At 49.2% G+C, this 26,461-nt stretch overlaps 1 protein-coding gene across 2 annotated transcripts in view; it reads left to right on the top strand.

Moving 5' to 3' along the window:
- APBB2 (amyloid beta (A4) precursor protein-binding, family B, member 2) overlaps positions 1-26,461 on the top strand; it is a 121,018-nt gene that overhangs the window by 70,147 nt on the left and 24,410 nt on the right. For both annotated transcript variants that reach the window (XM_012648490.1, XM_012648491.1), the window contains 2 exons: positions 1,475-1,621; positions 4,371-4,498. In XM_012648490.1, coding sequence (XP_012503944.1) covers positions 1,475-1,621; positions 4,371-4,498 — 275 coding nt within the window. The remainder of the gene's footprint in view (positions 1-1,474; positions 1,622-4,370; positions 4,499-26,461) is intronic.

Raw genomic sequence — 26,461 nt, 5'->3', positions numbered from 1 at the left:
GAATTTGCAGTGGGCAGCTGTAGACGGTGGGAAAGTGTCTTCCTGACTTCTGGTTTTAACAGTCTGTGGCCTTTCCGCGGTGACACTGGTGTCTTCGGCTTCTTCTCTGTCAGAATCACTGAGATGCTCCACCGACAGCAGCTTCTGTTGGTCTTTTTTTTCCTTTTATGACTGGCAATATTTGAAGCTTCTGTTGAGCTTGAACCCCACTTCACTTGGGCACGTCACAGCAGCCCAGAGGTGGTTACGCAGCCTTCGTCTCTAAGACATGAGGATCAGTATGCTGTTTGCTTAAGTGGACTGTTTTTGTCTTTGGTATTTTGGGGTGTTTCCCCCTAAGAAAGTGTGGTTAGCAAATCAGGAAGCTGGGATGGGGAAGGTTGACCTAGACGGTATGTGGTCACTTTAGGACACCTTGCTGCATTTCTTCCTTCTGTGATGAAGTCCACTTTGGGGAGCCTCACAGGCTGCTGTTTAAGAGCCAGTCTGTTGGCTGCCAAACCAGTGCAGCTCTGTCTGTCCTTCCTGTCCTGGGAAGGTGGTTTCTTCAACCAATGGTGCAGCTTGGTTGGGGCCCCGTGACGTAGGAGGCCTGCGGGGCCTGGGCCGCGGGGAGGAGTGAGAGACCCCGGCTCGGGCTGTGCAGCAGTCCTGCGGTTCGTAACTGGGCAGGAGCGTAGCCAAATCGACCTCATATGGAATGTGGATTTTTTCTTTTTCATCTTTGGTTTTTTTACTTGTTATAATAAGCATGTAATGCTTTTTAATTAAATTAAAGAAAAAATTGAACAACAGAACTTTAAAAAAGAAGACAAGGGGCATGATCTCAAATAGATTATCTCTAAGTGAGAAGAGAATAAATGGTGTTTGTGCTTTAGAATCACACAAGTCCATCAGTTCCACAAGCATTTCAGGATTTGGTGCTAATCGTGAATGCTGCAGGACCTCAGACCTACTTCTCACCATGAGTTCACGTTTTCCCCCATTCTCCTCCCTTTCTGGGCGTTAGACAAAGCATTTTGCTTTGTTGTTACCAGAAACAAGTACCTAACATATATTTAATTCATTTTGTCTCCTTTCTTTTTCTAGGTGCTTAACAAGGAACAGATCTCACGGGGTTGCATTTCTTACTATTAAAAACACTGCCTAATAATAGATCGTGAGAGCTTAAAAATGTCCATACCCATCAGCTCTGCAATTTTACTTCTGGAAATCTTTTTTAAGGAAAACGTCTGAACACAAATACACAAGTTAGGCAAGAGGATACCCATCACTACATTTTTTTTAAATAGCGGAAAAAGGTCACAGTTTGATTTCCCAGCAGCAGTGGATTTGTTGGCTAAGTGGAGTGGTTGAACACAGGCGATTAAAGCACGTTAGGCACAGGGCCTGGTGGCTGCCCAAGGAGTCCAGTGTGAACCGGGACGGACCGGCCAGACCCGTGAGTGACTCCCCGTCCCTGACTCTCTTCCAGTGCTTCGCTGTGCGCTCGCTGGGGTGGGTGGAGATGGCGGAGCAGGACCTCGCGCCTGGCAAAAGCAGCGTCGCCGTCAACAACTGCATCCGGCAGCTTTCCTACTGCAAAAACGACATCCGGGACACCGTTGGCATCTGGGGAGAGGTGAGTAGCACGAGGGACGGTGACGGGCAGGTTTGTGCGTTTCTGAAGCCACAGCTCAGCGAGACGCAGCGCTGGGGGCTCTGGGGTGCTTATTTGGTGCGTTTTCCCGTGAGGGCAGGAAGGGCAGGCCCTGTGCACCACGCGATCGGCCCCCAGCATGTCACCGCGGGATCTCAGTGCCAACTGGGGACCTGGGAGAGGACGTTTCTCAGCAGCCAGGTGACGAGGTGTGACCTGGTTTTCCTGAGTCCCCAGGGATCCGTGGGTGAACACGAGGGGCCCAAACTTCCCTGCACGTGGTGCAAAGTTGGTCCGTTGAGCAGCTTTCCAGGAAGAAGCCCCATGTTCTCAGGGGAAGGGGGGTTTGCACACGTACACACAGAGGTGCTGGTGCTCCTGCCCAGAACCTCGACAAATGACCCTTCAATAGCACATTCGTCCTCATTCACAGCCTGACAATCACATTATACATGAGTTATGGAGTAGATACCTATACATTCCCTCTCATTTTCAGCAAAGTGATTCCATTTTGAAATGTTAGTTCAGATCATTTCAGGAAAGAAAGTAGTAAGTACAAAGACCAAATCTGTGTAAAAATCACATCAAACAGGAAAAGCCACGTCCCTCCCGTGCTCCGGAACCTGTAGGACACGGAAGGTGCTTGTTCTGGGTGTGCTCTGCTCCATCTGTCCCCAGTCGGCAGGGCACCGGTAGCAAGGTTTGCCCTTTGACCCGGCCGTTTGGAACGCTGCTCACGTGTCCTCCTAGCACCTTGTCACCTTGGGAGGTAGGTCCCCAAGCCTTTCCATGGCGGAGTCTGTCTACTTTAAGATGGTGCTGAAACGAGCTGCCAACCAGACTCATAGATCCCAGGCATGGTGGGGGAGCTGCAAGGATTTTTTCCTGTTCAAGAAAAGCTGTTTGCACTCTTGGTGTTTGACTTCACCATCCTCCCACACGTTACCTCCCACCCAAATAGCCAGGCCTATTTTTCCTGCCACATTATCCACCTGTATTCTTTCTCCTTTAGTCAAAAATGCTGTTCCTCCAAAAGAACAATTCTCGGCCAGGATTTAGAAGGAAGGTTGTTGTGGTTTTTACTAATGTGTGAATGGCTGACATTTGGGGGTGCCATAGGTCTGAGGCAGTGTGCAGCCTGTTGCTCCAGGCTGTATGGAATCTGCGTAGCCACAACAGTCTACACAAGCTGTGTTTTCTGCCAGTGCTTTCATCTTAAACAGAGAGCGTAGCTGCTCTTTGGGGAAGATTTGAGATCATGCTGGATCTCAGCTGTAGACACTGGCCACTGTTTAAACATCGGCTGGCAGAGGCTCTGATATACCACCCTTGCCACCCTGACCATTGGAGCTGCATTCATTCTGAGAATCTTTCATGGGAAAGATGGAAATGATGGAAAACATCATTCTCAAAAACTATACTAAACCTGGCACGATGGCTCAGACCTGTAATCCCATCACTTTGGGAGGCCAGAGTGGGAGAATTGCTTGAGGCCAGGAGTTTGAGAATAGCCTGGGAAACATAACCAGACCCCGTCTCTAAAAAGAAATTTTTAAATTAGCCAGGTGTGGTGGTGCACACCTATAGTCCCCAGTACTTGGGAGGCTGAGGCAGGAGGATCGCTTGAGCCCAGGAGTTCGAGGCTGCAGTGAGCTGTGATCACGCCACTGCACTCTAGCCTGGGTGACAGTGAGATCCTGTCTCTAAAAAACAAAGTGAAAACTGTAGCAAAGAGCAATTTATCTGTCTCACTTTGGGATCTGAAGACCTACCCGGAAGCCTCCCTGTTCTGCCCAGCTGGATCTTCCACCTGGGCTGCCATGGGTAGAGGCGGTCTTTCAGCCGTGCGGCAGATGTTTGATGATTTCTCGAAGTTACGCCTGAGGGATTGCAAGGGGAGTAGCGTTGAATGGTCTGGTGTTCCCGCCCTCAAAGAGCCACATACGCGGGGAGACGAGACACCTAACCCTAAGAACCTGAATCGCAGTGCAAGAGGTGAGGAGCTTGGGCCCTGCCCTGTGTTGCTATTGCAACAGCGCCCGTGACGGGTTCTGTGTCAGACCTCGAGCAAGCCACTTAACCTTTAAGCCTCAGTTTCCCCTCCTGCTAATTGGAGATGATGACAACCCAAGCTCTCACAGGGCAGTTTGGAGCACAGAGCATAGTATCTGGGATGCAATAAGCAGTCACATAAGTGTTAGCTGTCGTGAGTGCTCAGAAACGTCACAAGCTGTGCCTGCTGTTTGCCAGACCACCCAGGATGCCGTGGGAAAGTGGGGACGGCATCGTTGAGGGCCCGGGAAGGCCAACAGGGTGCTCGGTAGGTAGGGTCTGGCCGGAGCAGTGGGGAGGGACGGGCAATGAGATTTTGATGGGCGTCGAGCTAGTGCAAGACCAGATTCTCCAGGGAACCCGATGAGCCCTTTGCTTCAAAGATTCGGAAGTGTGAATAATTAACAGCAGGAGCAGACTAGAAAGCAGGTAGGGACACATCGCGGAAGACTCGGAGAGGGAGAGAGAAATTGGGTACATGAGGGGAACGTGAAAGATTTATGAATATTTCAGTGCGGAAAGGACGTTTCTCTCTTAGGAAAACAAATTACAGACCCAAAGGTGGCTTCTTTTGATCGTTGGCGTGACGTCCTGGACGGTCACAAGGTCCTGGATGGTCACAAGCGCGGTGAGGGTGCAGGCCGCAGAGGAAGACGGCGTGTTTTCTCGTTGCCTCCAGGGGAAGGACATGTACCTGATCCTGGAGAACGACCTGCTGAGCCTGGTGGACCCCATGGACCGCACCGTGCTGCACGCCCAGCCCATCGTGAGCATCCGCGTGTGGGGCGTGGGCCGCGACAACGGCCGGTGAGTCCCCGCTGGTGCGTCTGCGCCGCCTTCGCCAGCCCCCGGGTTTGGCTCCGCACCGACCTGCGGGCTCTCGGCATTTCACTGAACGCAGAGCTTGGCGGGAGGCTCTGTCTGCAAGAGTAAGAAACGAAAGTGCGTCCCTCTTCCCTGCCTCTTAAACCCTCCGGGCCGCTCCCCTTCCTCGTTTCTGCGCCTCAGACCTTTCGGGAGCTCCGGTCCTGCCTCCGAGCCCTGCATCTCCCTCCTCCCGACCATCCTCGTGGCCGAGTTGCCAGCCCACCCAGGCAGTCTGAGCCCCTTTTCCCTCTTCTCTGTGGTCTTTTTATAATCGATCCCGTTTCATTGAGTGGCACCCCCTACCGCTGTTTTCCTCCTGGAGGGCTCCTTCGAGGGGAGAAGTTGTGTAGCCTGTAATTGCAACCCTTAGATCAGTAAATCGTGGTTATCAGGAATTTCTGGGGCTTGGGATCAGCTAAACTTTTTTAACGCTTGAAAGGTCTGGTCGTTTCAAAATTCCATTCGATATGTATCTTTCTGGAATTCTACTAAAGATTTGTTATTTATGAGAAATGCTTCTTACTTAGACGTGTTGTGAATTCTCTGTTCTCCAGGATGGCTGGGAACAAGGCAGTTCTGATTTTCAAGCACATGTTCTAGCTAATAAAGTAGCAGTTATCACAGACATCATGCTTGGAGACCACTGTTAAGTAACTGGGCTACATCCAATGCGATTAATTTTTAAACTATAGTCAATATTTGGCAATTCCCAAGGTACTGGAGGATCGTGTAGCTGGCATTTAGGGACATGCCATAGGATGGTTAGTTGTTGCCAAGAGCGTTGCAAAAGCAGGTGAAAATCTCAGATGATAGCGAGATGACTCTCCTGGGCATTCTGGTTTTTTATCGTGTCACGTGTTCCTCTCGCTGTGGGGGGGGGTGTCTCCACTGGCTTATCTCAGCCTTTGTCGACCAAGGCTGGGCATTAGTGCATTCGATTCAGTTCCAGGCCCTAAACCAGAAAGGAAGGATTATTGGCTAAGTCGTCATCAATCAAAGAACGAGCATTTATGCTGGAAGCAGACATAAGAAATGGTCTGCACAGAGAGCTGGAATGTTCTCTGACTGCTGATCAGATAAACCTTTCTGGGAGCACAGTTGCATCTTTGAGCTTTTTGTAACAGAATGATGAGGGGCGACAGCTGGTCCAGATGCTTCATGGGGGTGCGTGGGTGGCTCACGCGCATACGCCCGTCACTCGCTTGCTTGCCAGAGCTGTAGCGGTGGACTCGATGTGTTGACGTGAATCGATTAATTTTACAAGGGAGATAGCTGATGTTCGGTCATCACTAAAAACGTTTCGCTTTGGTGGACGGACCTGCATGTAAGATGCGTGATCCTTTCCTGGTTCCTATCCTCCAAGTTTTTTATTTTTTATTTTTTTAAGGCGGCAGCCAAGGCGGAAATCATTGTGTACATGCACAACTAGATGAGGCTGGGTTTTCTTAAGGTTGGGCCATCGGTGGATTTTAGTGAGAGGATTTTCAGCTCGCCCCAACTCTTTAAAGTGAGGCCAAACAGTCCATGTCCGGAGGGAAACAAATGATTCAAACTCTCTGAGCCTCTCTGAGTTTTCCTTATCTGTGAAATGGGCTTCATGATAAGGACCACAGCGTGTGTGTGTGTGTGTGTGTGTGTGTGTGTGTGTGTGTGTGTGCGCGCGTGCATATACAGTGATGGGGACGTGGTAAGTGCTTAGTGATTGTCAGCTCTGGATTTTTGAAGCGACACGTGCTAGCAGCTGCAGCTGATTACACGGCTTCCTTTCAAAGACGGTGCGGGTCAGGGAGGACTCAGACCTCAGGGAGTTTTCAAGGACAATTTTTCATGTGATACAGAGTCCGAAAGCCTGTTCCAGACACTACTGGGTGCGGCTGTCCTACGAAGTAGGAAGAGCCTCCCACCCCAGCCCCCACAATGAGATCAGCGTAAATTAGGTTGCACTGCCTTGGTTATGTGTTCGAAATGTGGGCTGGATCACTCATGTTTTTAAATCACTTCTTATTCTCACTCAATGTCAGCAGATAAATGTAATTTAGAAACACACCCAGGGTTCCACACACGCCATCAGGAACTCAACAAGATCCTGGGATTGCGGGGGGCCTTCAGCTGGATGCTTTTGGAAACAGTGAATTTAAAAAGCATATTTGCCAGTGACAGGTTCTATTTCTTCCTATTGGTCCCCCGAGTTTTCAGTCCCTGGAAGAAGGGGCCTTTGTATGCCTGCCCTTTTTTTTTTTAAGCTTTCCTTTGCTTTTGATTTCTTTTTTTTTTTTTAACAGCAATTTACAAGAGCAAATTCAATTTGTAATGCTGCAGAGGAACGGGGTTTTCACTTTGCATGAATAAAACATAAAAGTGTTTCATTTTGCCCGCAAAAACGAGCGCATTTCACATTCTCTTTTGTAACTTGCTCTGAGAATGGAATCTCTTAGGGGGTTTCTAGACGGGGTTAAAATGCATAAGAAGAATATGTAGTAGAACAGGCCTGAAGGGCACAAAATCTTTCTTGAAATCCAGAGTGCTTCACGGAGCCATGTAATTTCAGACTTCATCCAAGCATTTTGGGTTTAGCGTTTTCGTAAGACTTTCAAGTGATTTTGATTTGCTTTGGAGAAATTCCTCACGGACCGAGTTCACTTTGCGTGAGGAGGTGATCGGTGGGGACACCCCGCCCAGGCCCAAGGTCGGATCGGAGAGACCTCTTCGAATGGCACGAGGAGTCGCAGTCACACAGACGCCGTCCTCTGTGGGGTTTCGGCTGTTGCACGGGGAGGCTGAAGTCTTCTCCTTGAGAGTTATTTCCTGGAGCCTGTCTGTTCACTGCCTGGCCAAGTGGGGGCTGCCTCCCCTGTCCTGGCCGTACCGTGCTGTGGCCCCTTTTGACCACAGTGGGATAAAAGCCGAGGCTTCCGGACAGGGAGGCTGGTGAGGGGCTCCACACGCCTTTCCTTCCCAGTCCCACGCAGCCCGGGAGCCCCCGGCTAGACCTGCCTGCGCGGCCACTGCGCAGAGGAGAGCGTCTTCGCCGTGCGAACGGTCCGGGCCTCACAGCCGACATTGTGCCCTTGGCAACGGGGCGGGTGAGCGGAGTTCCCCTCTCGGCCTGTCCCTGTGGACCCGCCAACCTCCCACCCCGAGCGTGGCTTGGGCGGGGTGTCACCACCCCGTTTCAGAGGCCTTTGCTACCCTCCGGCCTCGGTGTTGCTCCTCCTCCCTCACACCTGGGGAAGCACCTTGCTCCTTATTCTCTTACAGAAGCACGAAAAGCAAGCGAACGTAATTTCTGGACATGGGGGATTTTGACAGGGACGTCTCTCTTGCCTTGTGGCAGATACAGGCCCCTCTTCTGGGGAGGGGCACCGAGACCCTTGTGCACATTGGCCAATGGCCAGAGAGGCTGCTGATCCCATGCGTTTTCCATAAGAAGGAGGGGAAAGTGGGTAGATGGTATTGTCAGAGGGGTTTAGACCCCGTAAGTGCAATTTTTCCAAGAGGCTGCCATATCAGTGTTAATCAGTTAAGATGTTCATTGACTTTCCTTGAGGGGAAGAAAAGTTCCAGAATTCACTTGGGAAACTCAGTGAAACAAAGTGCAAGGGCCCCTTCACTCTGGGCCCTCTCAGCAGCTTCCCTGTGCTGACAAGCACGGGGACCCTCCAAGGAAGCACGTTCCAGACCTGGCTGGAACCCCTTCCTTCTCAGAAAGGCAGTCCTGTGGAACACACTTTGGGAAACACTGCTCTGCTTGGTAAACTCATTGAATTAGTGGCAACACTAGCTTGCTGGTTCTGTTTATGAAGAAAAATTTGAATTACTTTTAATAAATAACTTATAAGTGGAGACCCCATTGGGCCTGCTCTAATGAAGCTCTAATGAAGATAAAACTCCTTCATAATCAGTAGCAACCATACAAGTGCTTCGTGAACAGTCCTTTCTTGTTCAGGTTTAGTGTTTAATGTTTAATGTTTGCCCCATGATGTTGTTTGTGCTTACGGTTTGTATGGCAGAACCTCTCTTCCTAGGAGGTGTTTAATACGTCTCTTTTCTAGGTAAGATGAATAATTTTTTAATAGAATCTCTCTGTATAATAGATTATTCATAAATTTCCAAATAAGATCATCATTGACTTGATTGTTTTATCTGGTTATGATCCAAGGAGCTTTTGTCTAAAGAACATAGTCAGTCTCAATTGCACTAAAGATTTTTTTCGTATTCTCCTTTCCCTAGGACATTCCCACTGGTTTTATCCACCAAGACCCCAGTTCAAGTTGTTCTAAAAGGCTTTTGCCACACAAAGTTCATGCTTGTATTCTCCTGCCAGTGTTGCTTTGATTTCTTTTGAAAACGTCACTTAATTTTTGGCAGTATTACCCAGGGGGTCCTGGGTAATACTGGGGTAAATTATTTGGAATATACAAAACTTTTCATTCATAGGTTTTTAGGTTTAAAAGGCGATTTAGTAATCAGTATCTTTCAATCTATTTATTTTAGAAATTAGGAAACTAAGAACAGAACAGTGTGATTTACCTTAAGTGACGTGTCTAGTTTGTGGCAGAGCAAAGAATAGATCTTGGGTATTTTTCCCGTCCAATAAGAGGCTACTCTGCTAATCCTGCTGAGAGATGATGGATGATCTAAAGGACCAGGGAGGGGTGCAGATCTGACGTGCAGGAAACACTGCCCCAGGCAGCAGTGGGCGGTAGGAACGTCTACGGCGTGGTCCCCGTCTTTGTGGCTCTGGCTTCTTGGTGGAGGAGTGAGACCACACGAGTGAGTTGAAAGCAGAGGTCGATAAACTACGTTCCCGGGGCCTCGTTTGTGTGGCCCATTACTGAAGAACGGTGTTTACAATTTTCAAGCGTCGTTTAACAGAAAAGAAAGATCCAGACACAGGAGACCCAGCGCGACCCGGCTCTTCTCTCTACGTAGCTACCCCACTTTTTGGATGACACAGCAGCACTTGTGCCAAGGAAACTCCCCTTCTAAATTGGTAGAATTTGTCAGTGATAAAGGGTGTTTCTGTTTTAGGTGACTGAGATTTAGAAATAATGAGCCTCTTGGTTTTTGAGCCAGTCTGAATGTCATCTCTGTGTGTACTTGGCCGTCGTGTCTTTTCCCAGTCACGACTGGTGGCCTCACTGTATGGAAGACGGAGAGCTTCCTGACGACACCTAGCAGAGGATAGCAGAGGATTCTCTGAGCCAGACAGCAACGGAGATTGATGGAAGCCCGAGATCTGCTGATGAAAGTTTAATCTGGGGTGTGTGCTGTCTCGCCTCAGGGAGAAGAGTCTTCAGGGAGAGAGTAATAATTCTTTCTCTGGATCACGGTGTTATCTTGACCTCTAGAGCTAATCTCTTTTTAATGCAGCCCCATGATAAGCAGAGGCATCAGGATTTACTTGACTGTTCTGCTGACTTACACCGTGGTATATTTTATCTCTTTAAAAGTGGCCTCCTTGCCTCCCATGAATCACGACAGGATGCTCGCTGTACTTTCGGGATAGAATAACCTTTCAGGAGAGACATTGCAAGCGACTGTCCAAGAAAGTGCTCCTCAGAAGAGGGTGTGAGGGTGTTTTCAGACAGATCATTCATGGCGGCCCCGTCCCTGTTGGCGACCATGTGAAGACAACATTTTCTCCTGAGATTCGCATCATCTGTTTTGGTCGCTTTGGTCCAGTGTGTACCTAGCGTTCCTCGCAAGTGTGTTTCAGCACCAGCTGGTGAAGCGTGGGGACTCGAGGCTGTTGTGCCGCGAGAGAGAACAGAACATTCTAACGATGACACCTGTGCAGCTTCCAGTCCTGGCCAGATAACGTGCAGGCCTTTCAGATACAGCTGGAGGGAGACCCATCCTGCCTAGCTGCAGCGGTCCTCGCTCAGTCCTTGAAGTGCCCTGATTCTCCTGGAATACTCAGCACGTTCCAAGAAAAGAAGAAAGAATAGTTTGAGTGGACAAGCAGCCTAACAACCCATGTAAACATGGACGAGCATCTTTGCGAGTGGAGAAAGCTGTAACCGTGATAGCCCAGAGCCTAGCCTGGTTACCGGCAGGTTGCAGGTGCTCAGATTAGGTGCCTGAAGAATCGCTAAAAGCCTCACGTTATTGCAAATCAGTGTGCAGCCTCCAGGATTCACGCGCAGGTTGTTACCTTGAACCTTTTTACTCCAGTGCAACATCCTGAGATTGTTGACCTCCTGGTGAGTCCAGGGACTAAGAACGTCAGGTGGCACAACTGGTCGCTGTGGAAGACCTTGAGAATATCAGGTTGAGCTAACGCAAGGAGTCTCACCAGGTACTGATACAATTACGCCAAGTTTTTGAGAGCTGGAGCAGGTCAAGAGGAGAAGTCCTGGCGTAGGAACCCCACCGTTGGCAACTTAATTGTGGCTCTTCCCTCGCACCGTTGTCAGCGGACACTCACTCAGTGTCCCAGTCTCTCCTGCCGTGGGCATCGTCGCTGGGGTGGCAGAAACGTGGAGGTACCTTCATGGAAGTGTCATGCGTTGGTCCCAGGGGTACTGTTTTATTAACGTAGTAACATTTCCTTGAAATAGTGTCCTGGGTCAACCATGACATAGTATAAAAATTAGGAGAAATGCGTGGGAGGTTAGCATTATTCTGTCTTTGACTTTAAAAATGTAAAAACTGTCTGTCATTGGTTCCCCGTGAATCTGGACTCATGAGTTGCTGACTCTTGGTAGAGTTTCCCAGAGCATAGTTGGTTTTGCCCTTCAGAGATTAACACTGATGTTCAGATCTCCACCACCACCAAAAACATGGTGGTGTGTTTTTCTAACCCTCTTCTTAAGCCAGACTTGATGTTTAAGTGTCAGAGCTGTGAATTAGAGCCTTGGAATGGATTGTGTTTCTCTATTTTTTAATATAGAAAAGTGAGACGTTGGGAAAATTATCCTGTGTTTTCGGCCCAGCCAGTGGCTTGGATACCGAGACCTCCCAGTGCATGAATCAGTGAGAGGCTGCGCTGGTTTTTCTCGCCCCACCCGCTGGTCTCTCCCCTCTGAGTCACAAGAGGAGAACAGAGTTGTCTTCCCTGCTCTCCCTCAGAGCAACACACAAACCGTGAGCTCAGGCACCTGGCCCGTGTTTCCTTGTCATAACCCCGGCTGGGACTTCTGTTCCTTCAGGCTATTCCCCAGAGAGTGCTCAGGGAAAGTGCTCTTTAGAAAAGGGAAGGAGAGAAAGGGAGTCCACGTTTTGGTAATGTCATCATTGAAGATTCCATATATACTGTTAAATTGCCCTCATATGAAAAACTGAAATGCAAATTTCTTTTAGATTTTAGTATATAGAAAATATTGTCTCAGAGAATTTGCATGTAGGAATTTGCTTAACAGTGAAAATTGTATGATTTGTCATGTTTTCCTTTTTGCTAGGAAGTTTCAAGTTAAATCTTCAATTGCAGTAATTATATCTGACAGAACCGTGTGACATTTCTGTTTTAGGGGATCAGAAATGGTTAAATGTGGTTCCAACTAATACTTAGCCTAATTGATTTTTAGAATTACTTCCTCTGCCCTTCTATTACCTTTTAAATTTTACTTTTCCAGTTTTAGAACCCGACAGAATGTGTGCCTTTTATTGTAAACCACTTAATTCTTTTGGGAAGCAAATGAAAGAAACTCTGTTTAATAAGTAAACAGAGTTCAGTTGTTATGCCCCATTAACCAACAGAGTGTTTAAAATACAGATTTTCTCTGACTTTCCTATTATTCAATAATTGGGAAATGCTATGCATTCTGAAACAGGAGTGTTTTGAGGGTTTTTTTTTTCTCCTGTAAAATCCCTGAGCAGCTAAATGAATAGCAAAATTAAACATGTATCTCTATAGCCAATTAATATCTATTGACCAATCCAAATGACATTTGTGGCTTTCTGCATGAATTAGAGTATAATGGTGTCACAGAAACTACCTTAGCCCTAAAGGTACTTGCTTGCCAAACTAGTTTCCTCTACCACCAGAAATTCCATTACAAAGATAACCAGCAATTACTGAAAGCAGTATATCTAATGGATGGTACGAAATTTCTTAATATATTTCCCCTACAAATTTGGTGGCCTAGAGTAATTGTCTATGCCCCTTCTTGCCGAAAGGAAATATTCTGATTTATCTCCTTTGGCTTCGAGCTTAAGAGTTGCTTTGTCGTCTTTACTGACGTAAGAGAAGCTATAGAAGATACTTATTAAGAAAGATAGAGCCTAACGTTATTCATTAAATCCACTAAGTCAAGGGTTGAAGATAAAAGAGGGAAAATTTATTAAAAATAAAAGATAAGATTTAAATATATCTGCACTGCACAAATTAGAGTGCTTCTTTAAAAAAGAGAGAGAGAAAATGGTATAAATCTTAAGTCTTAAAATCTTGGGTCACTTTCAATCATAACCTTGTGAATCATTCTCTGAGGCCCTGGAACCGTGCTGTTGAGCAGATTATACCGCTCGGTTAGGCAGGAGGGGAATAGAAACGGCTGTCACCATCCAGAAGGGGCACCGTCTTTTGTTCTAAGCTTTATAACTGCAATTTAACCATATTTGTTCCTATATTTTTTAAAGGGGTCTGTAAAATCGGCTTTCTTGACAACACATCTTCCCTATTTCTAACTAGAGGTGTCAAGCCGTGGAATTCCTTTTCTCCCACTTTCTTCCTCGATCGTATGATCCTGTCTCTGAGCCTTCGTTAGATGCCCATTTATCAGTAAGTCCCCACCGTGTGCCAGCCACCACGCTGGCGCCAAGGATGCAGCCGTGAATGAGGACGTTGCGGCCCTGCCCTCCCAGGGCGTGCTGAGTGGAACAGACATGTGATTACACGGGTCCTTGCGTCCCATGAAGCTCTCTGTGATGTGACCGTCAAGCCCTGGGCAAGTGCTCCGTGACATTCCTGTCCTTATGACTCCATCCGGGCCCTGCCTCTTCTGCTCGCCTTCCTGTCACCGTTCGTGCTGTCAGCACCGGGTGGGTTCTGCCGTGTCGATGACCACAGATCTCAGTGGCTTCAAACAACTGTCCTCCTGCTACATGTCCACTGTGGTTGGCTGGAGGCACCCCTCCTTGTGGTAGTTGTCCTCTGTGTCCAAAGAGTCGTTGGCCAGAGCAAGATCCACGGCCAGGCCTGACTTCACAGGGGTTGGGGATGTGAAATCTGTGCCCCCGTTAAGACGGGGACCGAATATCCATGTCACACCTGCCCTGTGATCTCGTTCATCTCTACGGTCACGTAGGTCTTGGTGGTCCTCGGTCTTTGCAACCTCGTATTGTCACTTAAAGTTGCAGATGTGTGTGTCTGGCCAGTTAGCCTATGAATGCCCTGCAGCCAGCACCACGTCTTATCCTTCCTCGCATGTGACTCAGCGTGACGCTCGCCTTGCGTCAGATGCTCAAAAACACTTCTGATTGTGTGAGGGAGAATGAGTGGAGAATACTCGGAGTTCTGTCCAGGCTCTGATAGAAGGCTGTGTGGTTTACTGAAGGTCTGTGCACGTTTTCTCCGTTAGTGCTTTCAGGGGCTAAAAGATGTATCGTTGTGTCTTTTCACGGATGAGGAAACTGAGACCTAGGACTCTCCCACGACTTGCCGGTTATTACGCAAAAAAGCTCCCGAGCTATGTCTGAAACTGTGGGTTCTAAATCCTGGGCCTGTGCTTTTCGTGCTCCTTCCGTTGCTGATGTGGACACCCCAGTTTTCTTGTGCTGAGGCCCACACAGGGGGAGGGGAAGGGGAGCTTCAGAAAAAGGAGCCGGGAGTCCCCGAGCGGGCTGGGGGCGCATCTCTTGGCGTGAGGGTCCAGCGGGGCTGAGGGCTACACGGCGGCGGCTCTCGGCTTGTCGTCAGCAGGGCAGTGTGTTCGTTTCCTGTCGCTGCTGTTACAGTTCAACACGGACACACCGGCTCAAAACAGTGGAAATTTATTCCCCCGCAGTCTGGATGGCAGAAGCTCGGCATGCATCTCCCTGAGCCGAGATCACGGTGTCGGCCGCCTCCCTCCGGAAGCTCTGGGGAAGAGTCCGTTCCTTGTCTGTCGTGGCTGCCGGGCGCGGCTGGCATCTCTGGCCTCTGTCTCCACAACAACTTCTCCTCCTGTGTGCGTGTGACCCCCGTGTCTCTGTCTCGGAAGGACATTTAGGATTGGATTTAGGGCCCACTCGGACAGTCCAAGATAACATCCTCGTGGCAGAACCCTTAACGTCCTCACATCTGTTAGACCGTTTTCCTTATGAGGTAGCATCTGCAAGTTCAGAGATCAGGACCTGATGTCTGTGGGGTCGTTGTTCAGCCTGGGACAGTGAGGGCGGTGGGGGCCCCTCTGCCCCCCGAGCTTTCCTCACCAGCTCTGCTCCGCCGTCCGCAGCACTCGGCTCTGTCCCCTCCAGGTGATGCAGGTTGTGTGGCATCTCGGAAGGGTCTTCAGAGCCGGGCACACCCCACTGAGTCCTGCATCCGCCTCTCCTGGGCCAGGTGGCTCTGGGCAGGTTACACGCGCTTTGCCTTGGTGTCCTCTCGTGTAGAGACGGGAGCTTGGGAACCTCTGTGCAGCTCAGCTGTGAGACAGTAAGTGGGAGAGGGTCTGGCGCAGCCCCGAGCGGGCACATAGTGGAGGACACCGTCCCTCGCTTGGCTCGTCCTCACTGCACGCGCAGTGCCGGGCGCAGTGGGCTGGGGACGAGCACGCTGCCGTTGACATTCTCAGGGCACCTCCTCCCGTTCATCTTTCTCAGTGAAGTCAAAGACATACAGCGTTTATTGAATAATGAATCATCCTTTCCTAGAGGTTATTTCATTTCACGGATGAACGGTTTATTGCTAGAGAAGTATGTCTTCCCCCAAAATGATGTATGACAAAATTTGGCATGTGAGTTTCTGGACACTCGAGTGTTTTTTCTCCCTGCCGTTTGAACCTGAACGTGGCATAATGAAGCACATCTTCATTCACGTGTCGCTTGTTCTAGGAGGTGCCGCGTGCTTAGCGGGGTGACTGCGGCACCCTTTGACCTCGTATTTTCCCGTTTCTGTAGCAGTGTGTAGAACCTGATACGTCAGTTCTCATAAATCCCAGTAAATTCTAGTATTCACTAAATATTGGGTTTTTAGTAATAAACACCACAGGTGATAAGCCTTCATTGGTAACAAGCTCATGAAGAAAAATAAGCAATTATATGATTGGCAAGGGAACTAGTATTGTTACCGGCTGTTGAACTCCTGGGTTCTTCTCACAATCGGAAAATGAAAGCAAAAGACAGTTTTGAAGCAGCAAAGGTTACCAAGGCGCAAGTTCACGCTCAAAGGGATTGAGGGTGAGCGCGTTCCGGCGGACGGTGGCCCTGGGGTCTCTTCGGGCTTCAATCAGCAAGTGACAGCGCCTGCCAGACGGGCGGGAGTGGCCGCGTCCCGGCGGACAGTGGCCGCGTCCCGGCGGACAGTGGCCCTGGGCTTCCTCTGATCTGGCCTCTCCTCCTTCGTGGTGTTGTCTCTTCTTTTTTTCTTGGCCAAGGGGGGTGTGGTCTCCTTCCCGTCCTCGGGCAGGGAGAGTTTTCACCGTGTCGGGGTTCGGCCCGTGCGTCGTGCTGTCCGGAGCCCACTGGGAGGGGTCGTGGGTGCGGACTGTGATGTCGTGTGACGAGCCCTGCGTCATTTCTGTTACGTGTCTTGGGATAACTGTGGCCGCCCTGATCTCACTGTTGCTGTAGTTTGTTCTCTCAGCGTCTCGCTGGTTTCTGTTGTTTGCTTTCGTGTCTTCTCTCCTCGCGTCTCACCTTTCTCACGCCGACGTTTTGCGACACGGCCCCCTTAACTTGCAGCGTGTTTCCCCCGCAGCACCTGGCTGCTCACACGGCCCGTTCCCGGCACTGTCTGTTCACGTCTTACTCTAACAGCCTTTTTCCCTAGGACAGTGTCGTGCTTTCACGTATATTCGCTGTCAGCCTCCGGCATCTAACGTGCTGGCCTGCTTTGTTTATAGAGCAGTTTCTTTAAACATCTGCCTTATTTTCAGGACATTTTTACCCTAATAGTGGATGATAAGCGGGGTGTACTTGCCACCTCCGATCTAATGACATTAGGGGCTTGGCGTGCCCAGCTGAGAGGAACCACGATGCCAGGACCAGGCTGTTCCGTGACGTTGGTCACGTTTTCTACGTGCACAGAGAATGTGGAATCTGTGGTCTAGCAGAGCGGCGACACTCCCCTCGAGGGCCCATCAGACTCAGCTGCAGGTCTGTGTAAAGCTCAGCTGGCCGCGCTCCATTCAGAGGTTCTGATTCGTTCAGTAGGTCTGGGGCGGGGGCTGAGAACTCGCATTTCTAGCAAGTTCTCAAGTGACTCTCATTTTGTCTGTGGACCACACCGTGACAACCTCTGCCCCAGCCTAAAGAGAGGATTTGCTGAGAGCGAGCATAGCGTGTTCCTCTCGTAGCTCTGAGAGGAGGCGATGGGGGTGGCAGACTTAAATAATCAGGCTGTTCAGCCAGGAGGCTCCACTCTCTGCTGGGATCTCCATGTGGAACACACGAGTTTCCTTTCTTTAAGGGGGAAAGATAAACGCACAGAAGAGGATTTACCGTTATGATAACACAGCTTAAAATTTAGGGCCCCTTTCAAAGGCCCTAGGAGGAGGGCTAGCAATGAGCTCACGTGGTTTTTGTAAAATTTGCAAAAGGAAGATATTTTTATATTCTTTTTTTAAAGAGGTCCCCAGAACTTGTCTGAGCTTTAGGCCCCCCAAAGCCCCACCTAGATCAGCCCCCTGAAAATAGATTAATATAACCAACTAATATATACGAAAGGAATACAAAGAGAACTTTTTTGTAGGCTAAGCAATCTCTAGGCGCCAGGAATCGGGGTAAATGGAGACACCATCTCAGGGGACAGGAGCCTGATATGTGAGCTTTGTGTGGAACTTTAATGGAATGAGCTCAGTGAAGCATTTAGGCAGGTGACAGTTCAAGCTGATCTTGGCTCACCTGCTAAACGATCAGCTTAGTGTGTGATGTATCAATTTATTCGTGACAAGAGCAGAAGATTTGGAGAATAAAATGAGTTGAAATTCTGGTTTTACCTCTTGTAATTGAGTTCATTTATTCTCTCTGAGCCTATTTTGTCTATAAAAATGGCATGGTAATAATAATAGCCAATTAATAGGGCTAATAGAGTGTTATCATGACATAGATATGAAAAATGCTCTGAAGATATAAAACGTACAAATGTTAGTGGCTATACAAAGCTAACAAATAATACACTAATAGTTTATATTAATAGAAAGACTAAAAGTCCATTGTGTCAGATCAGGAGTCAGCAAACTTTTTTTTTTTACAAAAGGCCAGACACTGTAAATATTTTAGGTTTTGCGGGTCCTTCTGCCTCTGTCTTAACCATCCAGTTCTGCCGTTGCTCTGCGAAAGCAACCGTAGACGAGATGTAAATGAATGGGTGTGGCTGTGCTCCAATAAAATTTTATTTATAAAAATAGTCAGATGCGGTGTCTCACCTGTAGTCCAACTACTCGGGAGGCTGAGGCAGGAGGATCGCTTGAGCCCCGGAGTTTGGGCTGCAGCGAGTTATGATTGTGCCACTGCTCTCCAGCCTGGCCCTGTCTCTTACAAAAAAAAAAAATGCAGTGTAGTGAAATACTATCATTGATCCAACGCTGATCACTGACCCTTCGTGATTAGGAACTTCCAGTTGAGTGTGATGATAAAACGAATACCAGCAATTACAAATGATGCTTTTATTTAAAATCAACACTGAAGGATCAAAATGCTGGCAAACTGTATCTGTCTTGGTTTCCATGGTTCCCTTCTGCAGCTGGTATCTCTTTGGGGGATGAGGGCACATCGGTAAGGACGAGGAGAGGGGCAAGGCTAGGAACAGTTAAGGCCAAAACACCCGCTTGTTTCTTTCCACGCTTCTTGCAGCTGGAAGCAGCAGTAACAAGGCAGTCGCCTGCTTGGACTCCCCTTGGGAATTCAGCCTCAGCAGCAAGCTCCTACGCATGGCATTTTGCAACCACCAAGAAATTAAAGTGGTTCTATTTTGCAATCTCCTGATTAATTTTTAAAGATTACTGATGGTGCCCAGGTCTGTGAACATAGAAAACTGAGATAAACCCATTAAAAGACAGTTGCCCATATACCTTAAAAGGGAAGTTAATCATGAACCATGAATACAGCTGCTGTAAATATTCATATACGGGTTTTTGTGTGAACATAGGTTTTCACTTCTCTTAAGTAATCACCGAAGAGTGGGATTGCTGGGTTGTGCGGTGACAGTGTGTTTAGCCTTGGGAGGAACTGCCAGACCACTCGAGAGCTGTTCATTCTGCATTCCCACCAGCAAACTAAGAGAGCTCCGCTTGCTCAGCATCCTCACCAGCAGTTGGTATCGCCAGGGTTTTTTGGCTTTGTTTGTTTGTTGGAGGGTCTGTGGTGGTGGCATTTTAGCATTCTAGAATGTGCAAAGTGGTAACTCATTGTGGTTTTAATCTGCATTCTCTTAACAACTCGTGATGGGAATCTTTCATGTGCTTATGAAAGCCATTTATCTTCTTTGGTGGTGTTCTCTATTCACATTTTTTTGCCCATTAAAAAAATTGTGTTGTTTGTTTTATTATTGTTGGCTTCATTCCTAATGGCCCAAACTGGAAACAGTGCAAATATCCACCAACTGATAGATGGATAAACAAAGTATAGCTCATCCATACGGTGGAATTCTCAGCAATAAAAAGGAACGAACTACGGCTACACGTAACAGTTACGCTCAGTGATGGAAGCGAGGTTCAGAAAGCCACATACTGTAGGGTTCCATTTATATGACATTCTGGAAAAGGCAAAGCTTTTAGGTACAGAAACCAGATCAGTGGTGGGCTGATGTGAGAGAAAACGTGATTTTTTTTTTTTTAAAAGATCCTCTCATGGCTTCACTCCACCAGCCCCTGTCCTCTCACCCCTGGTCCCACCTTCCCAACCATAGTTTTAGTATCAGTTTAAGCTTGGGTCTCTGCCGCAGAAACACAAACATAATTTTTCTCTAATAATAATCATGGAAGTTGCCAGACAGCCAGAGAGAACACGCCAGGGGACTGAGTAGGGAGATGGTTGAGCATTTTTTATTTTATTTTATTTTACTTTTTAAGGCGTCTCATTCTGTCTCCCAGGCTGGAGTGCAGTGGCGTGATCATAGCTCACTGCGGCCTTGAACTGCTGGAGTTGAGCATTTTAAGAATCAAGCACTGAGCATTGTACTGATGCTCTTAGGATTCCGAATCATAGAAGATGGCGATTTATGCTCACCAGTCCCCTCCCTCTGCCCTGCAGTTGGGAACATGAGCACTGTTGGGGATGGTGGGCAGGGTGGGGGAGTCAGATCTCTTTATAGAACAGCAAGTTCTATAAAGTGAGTGCCAAGGAGTTGCCCCCAGTCTTTGGAGTAGCAGGGGTTACCTCTGCTGAATTTTGCATAAAAACAGTGCGCTATGCTGCCTGCCTAGGGCTTGGAAATCTCTTCCACTTACAAAGATTCTTGTTGTACACGTTTATTATAAATAGCCTTTGCATTTTATAGGCAGAATGGGAAGAGACTCCAGGCCACTGGGCAGGAGAATTTCTTTTCCTTTTTCTTTTTTTTTTTCAAGTATTTTGTTGGAGCCTAGTTACAGAGACACTGTGGTAAACCTGGAGGTCTTTTAGGCAAAGGTCACACCCTGACTTAAGTGCAAGCAAAGCTTCTGCCACGTCTGATTAGTTTTGCGGAGCAGTGGGGGTTTTCTTTTACAAATGCACATTAGAGATTCCTCCAAGAGCTATCATTGGCTGCACAGTCCTGTAAAATCAGTTGGGAATATTACTCTTGGTCCACAAGTCCCTGGCTTTTCAGGTTCATTGAAGATCTGAGCTTGAATTCCTTTTTGCTGTTTGTTTGTCCTTGTGGTCATTGTTTGGATAATTTGCATCTGGATTCTTGCTCCTCATGCTGGAGCCTCTGAATATGACCACCTGGGAGCATTTTGGACATGCAGGCCCTACCCAGACCTATGAATCAGAATTTGCGCTGTAACGATCCTCACACGATGCCTTTGCACATTGAACCCTAACCCTAACCCCAAGGTCCTGCCGAAACATCCTGCCTGCTCTGTCGGTAGCCTTATTGGTGTCACGTGTGATCTTCAGAATGTAGCCCTGGTGAACGGTCCTGACATCATGTAGGTGTGAGCATGGGTGCGTGCCACTGTGCTCTGAAGGGGCTTAATTTATTAAGTGTTCAGTGCTGAGTTGGGCACTAAAGACACAAAAATGAGCAAAGCATAGTTGCCGCCTTTCGGGAGCTCGGAGTGTGACAAGGGCACAGACAGAGCTACAGCATCTTGTTGTCCAGTAGTTTTATCCATCATTTCACCTCCTTCGCCCCCACAAAGTACCAGCCCCTTCTCTGAAAACAGGTTCCTCAACGTACAGCCCACAGGACACCTGCCTCTGAGTCTTTGGGTCAGGACGGTGCTTATGGGAACAAAAGCAGGAATTCTGTCCAGACCTACTGAATCAGTCTCCGGGGTGATACTCCGGCCCCTTCATTCTGTTTCGAATGTCATGCACATTGTAGTCTGAGTGACGCAGACCCGGGTGCTGCTTCGATGGCTTCAGTGATCACACATTGTGATACGAAAGGACGTTAAGATATAGTCTCAAATATTCAAGGGGTCTTTCAGGGCTTTCTCATCCGAGATTCAGGGGGAGTTTGAAGTAGCTTCTGGGTTCAAAGCTGTTGTTATCTTTGGCTGAGGCAACATAAGGATCTTTGTGGATGGTACTTAAGAATAATTCAGATTCATACTTAAGTGTTTTCTAGTAGCATGTTTTCTAGCAGCCAATTGCAGTGTTTTCTTTTTATAGTGAGTTAACAGTGTGAACAATGCATGACAATCCTGCGACTTTCTTGTTTAATGTTTATGCTTACCTAATCAAACAGACTGAAACTGGATTATGGCTGCTGCGCATTGCACCCGTTATTATCCCTTTAAATGCAGGTCTGAAGGAAATAGAATTGATTTTTCTGTGCTACTTGGGGACATCGTAGGTTATTGGCATGCTTTTTGAATTTTCAATTAGGTTTGTTTGAAGGAAAGAAAGATTAGTGGTTGGGTTTGTTGGGGTTTTTCTTTAAGTATTATGTAAATAAACTGTAATATTTCATTCTAATTAGGAAGTCAAATGCCTTTTCAAAGTTTGATGATCTGGTTTCTTATTTTTATTTAAAGCATGTCAAATCTTTAAAGTGGGTAATTTTGAGGAATGTTTTTATTTTTAGAAAGACAAAAGAAAATAATAGAAGACCCTTATAACACTCAGTTACTACGGTAACAGCTCTTATTTATCAGGGAATGAGCTGTAATACGTGCCAGAATGTCACGTATAATTGAGCCTATCTTTCCATAAACAAAACCTGCTTTTAAAAACTGCCTTCATTCTGCAGACACCTTCTGTGTGCCTGTTCTATGCAAGAACACACCCAGTACTGCGGGCTCTGATGTAGGTCCTTTAGTCCTTTACCAAAACAAGTGCTTTGGCACCACTGGCTGCTGGGAAAGCAGAGTGACAGGCCAGAGAACAGAGGCAAGGGTGCACACAGGGACAGCCTCCATGGAAGGGGTGACCTCTGAGCTGGGCCTTCACTCATAAATAGGAGTTTGCAAAACGGAAAGTCTGTAAATTGTAAAGGTATTACATGCCGATTGCATGGTCATTGTAAAAATGCCTATAGAAAAAGTATTAACCTATTAAATTTAATCATTAGTGAATGTATTAAGCACTTACTGTATGTCAGGAAGTATGTTTGCTGCTAGAAATACAACGGGAAACTGCACAGTTAGAGAACAGTCCACAAGACTCCTGAGGCTTGACCGTTTGCTCCCAGGGCTCACAGAGCTGACGGAGAGCTGTCACACTTGTGAATGTGGTTCATTACAGGTAAAGGAGTCAGACGGGGATCAGACAAGGGAAGAATTGCACAGCAGGGTCCAGGAAAGGTCCAGTGTGGAGCCTTCAGTTGTCCTGTCTCCATGGTGTCGTGGACAGCGTGACTTTCCTGGGATTGCTGTGGGGCAGTAGCGCAGAGAAGCCCACCCAAGCCTTGGTGTCCAGAATTGTCACTGGGCCCCATCACGTAGGTGTGGTTGACAGGGCCAGGGCTCCCAGCCTCTAGCCGCGTCAGAGGTGGAGCTCATAGTGCGTGACCTAAAGCCCCCACCCTCTATCACCTTGTTAGACCATCTAGTATGACCCAAGGCCCCTGGGCAAACAGAAACACTCTTATCTGGCACGACATCCCAGGGTCTTAGAGATTACCTCCCGGAAGCTGAGGGCAGATGCCAGACCTCTCTTTGCCCGAGGGTAAATTCTTTACTGGCCAATGTTAAATTCTTTACTGTACAGGAGCAAAACCAGACTCCACTGTAAGTTTATAAAGCTCACCATAAGTGAAGGAGATGAATGATAAATGGATGATTATCCAAATATTTAATGCCAAGCTGTGGCAAGGACTCTGAAGGAAAGACCTAGGGTGCTGTAAGGGAGGGTGCTGCTGGTCAGGAAGCTTTCCCAAAGGAACCCGCTGTTCGACTGAGAGCTAAAAGGACGAGACAGATTAGCCAGGTGAGCAGTGCAGGGAAGAGCATTTCAGGAGGAGGGAACCGTTCGTGCAAAGGCTCTTAGATGGCAAGTACCGGGGCACGTTCTGGGAACACGATGATGAAGCTGGAGCAGAGACAGAGCAGAGGGAATGTGGTTGCAGCACTGGAGAGAGAAGCTGGGACCAGATCGCCCCTGGCCTCAGAGACCCTGAAAGGTGTTGTGGACTCCACCTCCAGTGTAGTGGGAAGGTGTTGTTTAGTTTTAAAGAAAGATCATAGATGCCCATATCTGTGACTTTTTTTTTTAAGGGACATGTGTGGCTGCTGTAGGAATAGCTGTTGGAGACAAGAGTGGAAGGAGGGAGACAGTTAAAAAACTATCACTGCAGCATCCAGGGAGACAACATGGTGGCTGGGCCATGAGTTGGGGAGGGGGACGAGTCTGAGAGAGCAGTAGGAGGTGGATTGGCAGGTTGACAAGATGACTTCCTGCCAGCAGGCTCTCAGCTGTCTCACTGTGCTGTCACCCTGTGGGCATCTGGCAGCCCATCTGATCTGTTGCTGCCTCCCCACCATAAGCAGAGAATCAGATAACCAAACTCATTACAATTGTGCGTAAGGAGGGAGAGGCAGCCTTTGAAGGGGTGACAGGTACAGTCCTGTGAGGTCATTTCATGTCTCTGGGCTTGACGATGTCTGTTCTGGCCGCCGAACCCCAAGTCCCACACCCTCCTCCAGCCTCACTTCCAGTCTGGGCTGTGCTCCGAACAGTTCACCGTAAATAACTCTTCTAAATAATTGAGGTGTTACTGGTCATAGATTGAGATACACCGTGAGTTAAATCCCCCCTCCCTAGAAAGACGGCCTAACATAAAATTGTCAGCACAGAGCCTGGCACTTAGGAGGAGCTTAATAAATGTTGAATGAGTGAGTAGGTGTCTGACCCTCTTTTAAAAACACGAACATGAAAAGCAGTTTCCTGTACTCCTGCAGTGTGTGTTACCAAGCGCAGAGAAGACATACTCCCTCCATTTTCCATTTGTAGTTCCTATTGTTTGTTCCTTCCTCTGTAAAAAACAAAACCAAAAAAAACCAGGATATGGAACTTTGAATTGAGCAGAAAACATGGCTAATGTCCCCTGCCTATTTCACTTTGTTAGTTGGTCAAATAACGTTTTCTTGCCCACAAACGATTAGAAGGAGCAAGTAGGTTCAGTGCATGCAGAGTATAGTCAGCAGGAGACCTTGGATTTTCCTTCCAAACTCATGTTTTGGCCTCTGGCTGGCCAGCACCCTCCTTTAAAACGCTGTCGCTCAGCCAGCTGGACGCTTTTGCTCCCACGTATCCGGGGAGGGGCTGTGGGCTGGAGAGGACGGTGCGGGGCGCGGCGAGGTCGGGTCCCAGGAGAGGCGGGGATCAGAGGCTGCGAGGGGCGAGCTCCTGCGAGCGCTGAGGACGCACCGGCAGGCCAGCTGCAGAAAGCACCTCCCAGCTCAGCCCAAGACTCCTGCCTCTGAAGCCCGGTCACTCTGATTTCTCGAACCGCAGTCTGCTCTCCGCCGTCGCGGCCCGCAGACGCTCCGGTTGTGGGGTGCGGGGACCACGCGCCCTCCTAGGCAGGACCCTCTTAGAAGCCAGGGCCCGGCCTGGAGCGTCAGCTTTCCAAAGAGGTTCAGACCGAGTTCTCAGAGCCCAAAAAAGGGGGTACGTGTCGGTGGGGGGGTCCTCTTTGCTCGCCCGGGGCCCAGCCCCTAGCAGCTGGGAGCACCTGGCCGGGGGCACCTGGCGGGCGGGGCGGGGCGGCGGCAGCCAATGGGCGGGGCGGCGGCTCCGCGGCAGCCAATGGGCATGGGCGAGGCGGGGCGGCGGCAGCCAATGGGCGCGGGTGGGGGCTACGCGGCAGCCAATGGACGCGGGCGGTGGGGCGGGGCTCAGGGGCGCGGGCGCCGCTCGCTTCAACTGGAGACGCCGACGGAGCGACAACCCGCCGACCCGAGGGGGGCAGCATCCCGGCCCGGCCCGGCGGCCGGAGGAGCGAGGTGAGGGCGTGGGCGGGACCGCGGCCTCTGTCGCAGGTGCGTTCGGCGCGGACGGCGGGACGGGCCGCGGGACAAAGGCGCGCCCTCCCTCCCGGGACCGCGCCTGGGTCGCGGGGAGCGGGGGCGGCGGCGGCCCCCGATGCCGGTTCGCTGGTGGCGGGACCGCAGGTGGCGGCTGTGGGGTCCGCCCGGCGTCCTGCCGGTGAGGTGACGGGGAGGACGAGCACGTTCGTCGCGGTGCCCCGGTGAACCCGCCTCTGCGTCCTGCCTGCACCGCGGGGTGGCGATCCGGGACTCGGGTTAAAGGCCACGTTCTCTGGTGTAGACAGACCGCGTTTCCGGACGATCCTAGCGACGCGGTTTAGAACTTGTGTGACGTCCGCGTGAGACCGTCTCGGATTCCCGCCAGGGAGAAGCGTGGCGGCTACCGCGTGTCTGTTCTTAGTATTGAACCAGCAGTGGTTTCGAGAACAAAACGTGACAGATACCGCTCGCCGCGCTCCATGGGATCCGGGCATCGGCGCCTTTTCCCTGTCTTAGCTGCTGCCCTGCGCCAGCGTCGCACCCCGGTGTCTCCGGAGCCTGCGTTGAATACAGGATGTAGCATTTTTGCAATGTCTTAGACGTTTGTATTCCTTGGGCCCCAGCGTAGGACCTGGCGTAGGATGCTCTCCGTAAAAAACTGAATTGTTGAAGGGGTGGATGAATTAATGTAGATGAAGCTACTTCCTTGTCTGTTTTTAGGGTTTAACTATGACCATCACATGTGCTTAATATTTATAATCTATAGGCTAATGTGCTGTTCAGCAGATACGGAGCATCTTCTGTGTGCCAGGCACCTTGCGAGATACACGAGGGAATGGGACAGACAAGGTCTCCGTTCAAAGAGGCAGGAAGAAAGCCAGAGAAACAGTTCGGAAAGCAAGGTGATGTAGATTATGCTAAGTGCTGTGAAAGGACCAACAGCATGATGCAGCACAGAGTAGCTTGGCTACTCTCGATGGCCAGGAGGCCGCCCATCCTACGAGGCGACATTTGAGCTGGGCTTGAAGGCTGAGAAGAAGCGAGGCGTGTGGGGAGCACTCAGCTGAGCACTCAGCAGGTTCAAGGTTTAAGAGGAGCCCAGCACGGCCGGAACCAGGAGCGAGGAGGCCCGCGGTCTGTGCTTGGGGGGACCAGGTAGGTGGGGACGAGATCAGACAGGGCTTATGGGTAGTGGTTG

Source organism: Propithecus coquereli, unplaced genomic scaffold, assembly GCF_000956105.1.
Source record: "Propithecus coquereli isolate 6110/MARCELLA unplaced genomic scaffold, Pcoq_1.0 Scaffold288, whole genome shotgun sequence".
NCBI lineage: Eukaryota > Metazoa > Chordata > Mammalia > Primates > Indriidae > Propithecus > Propithecus coquereli.
This window is presented reverse-complemented; position numbering and strand designations above follow the sequence as displayed.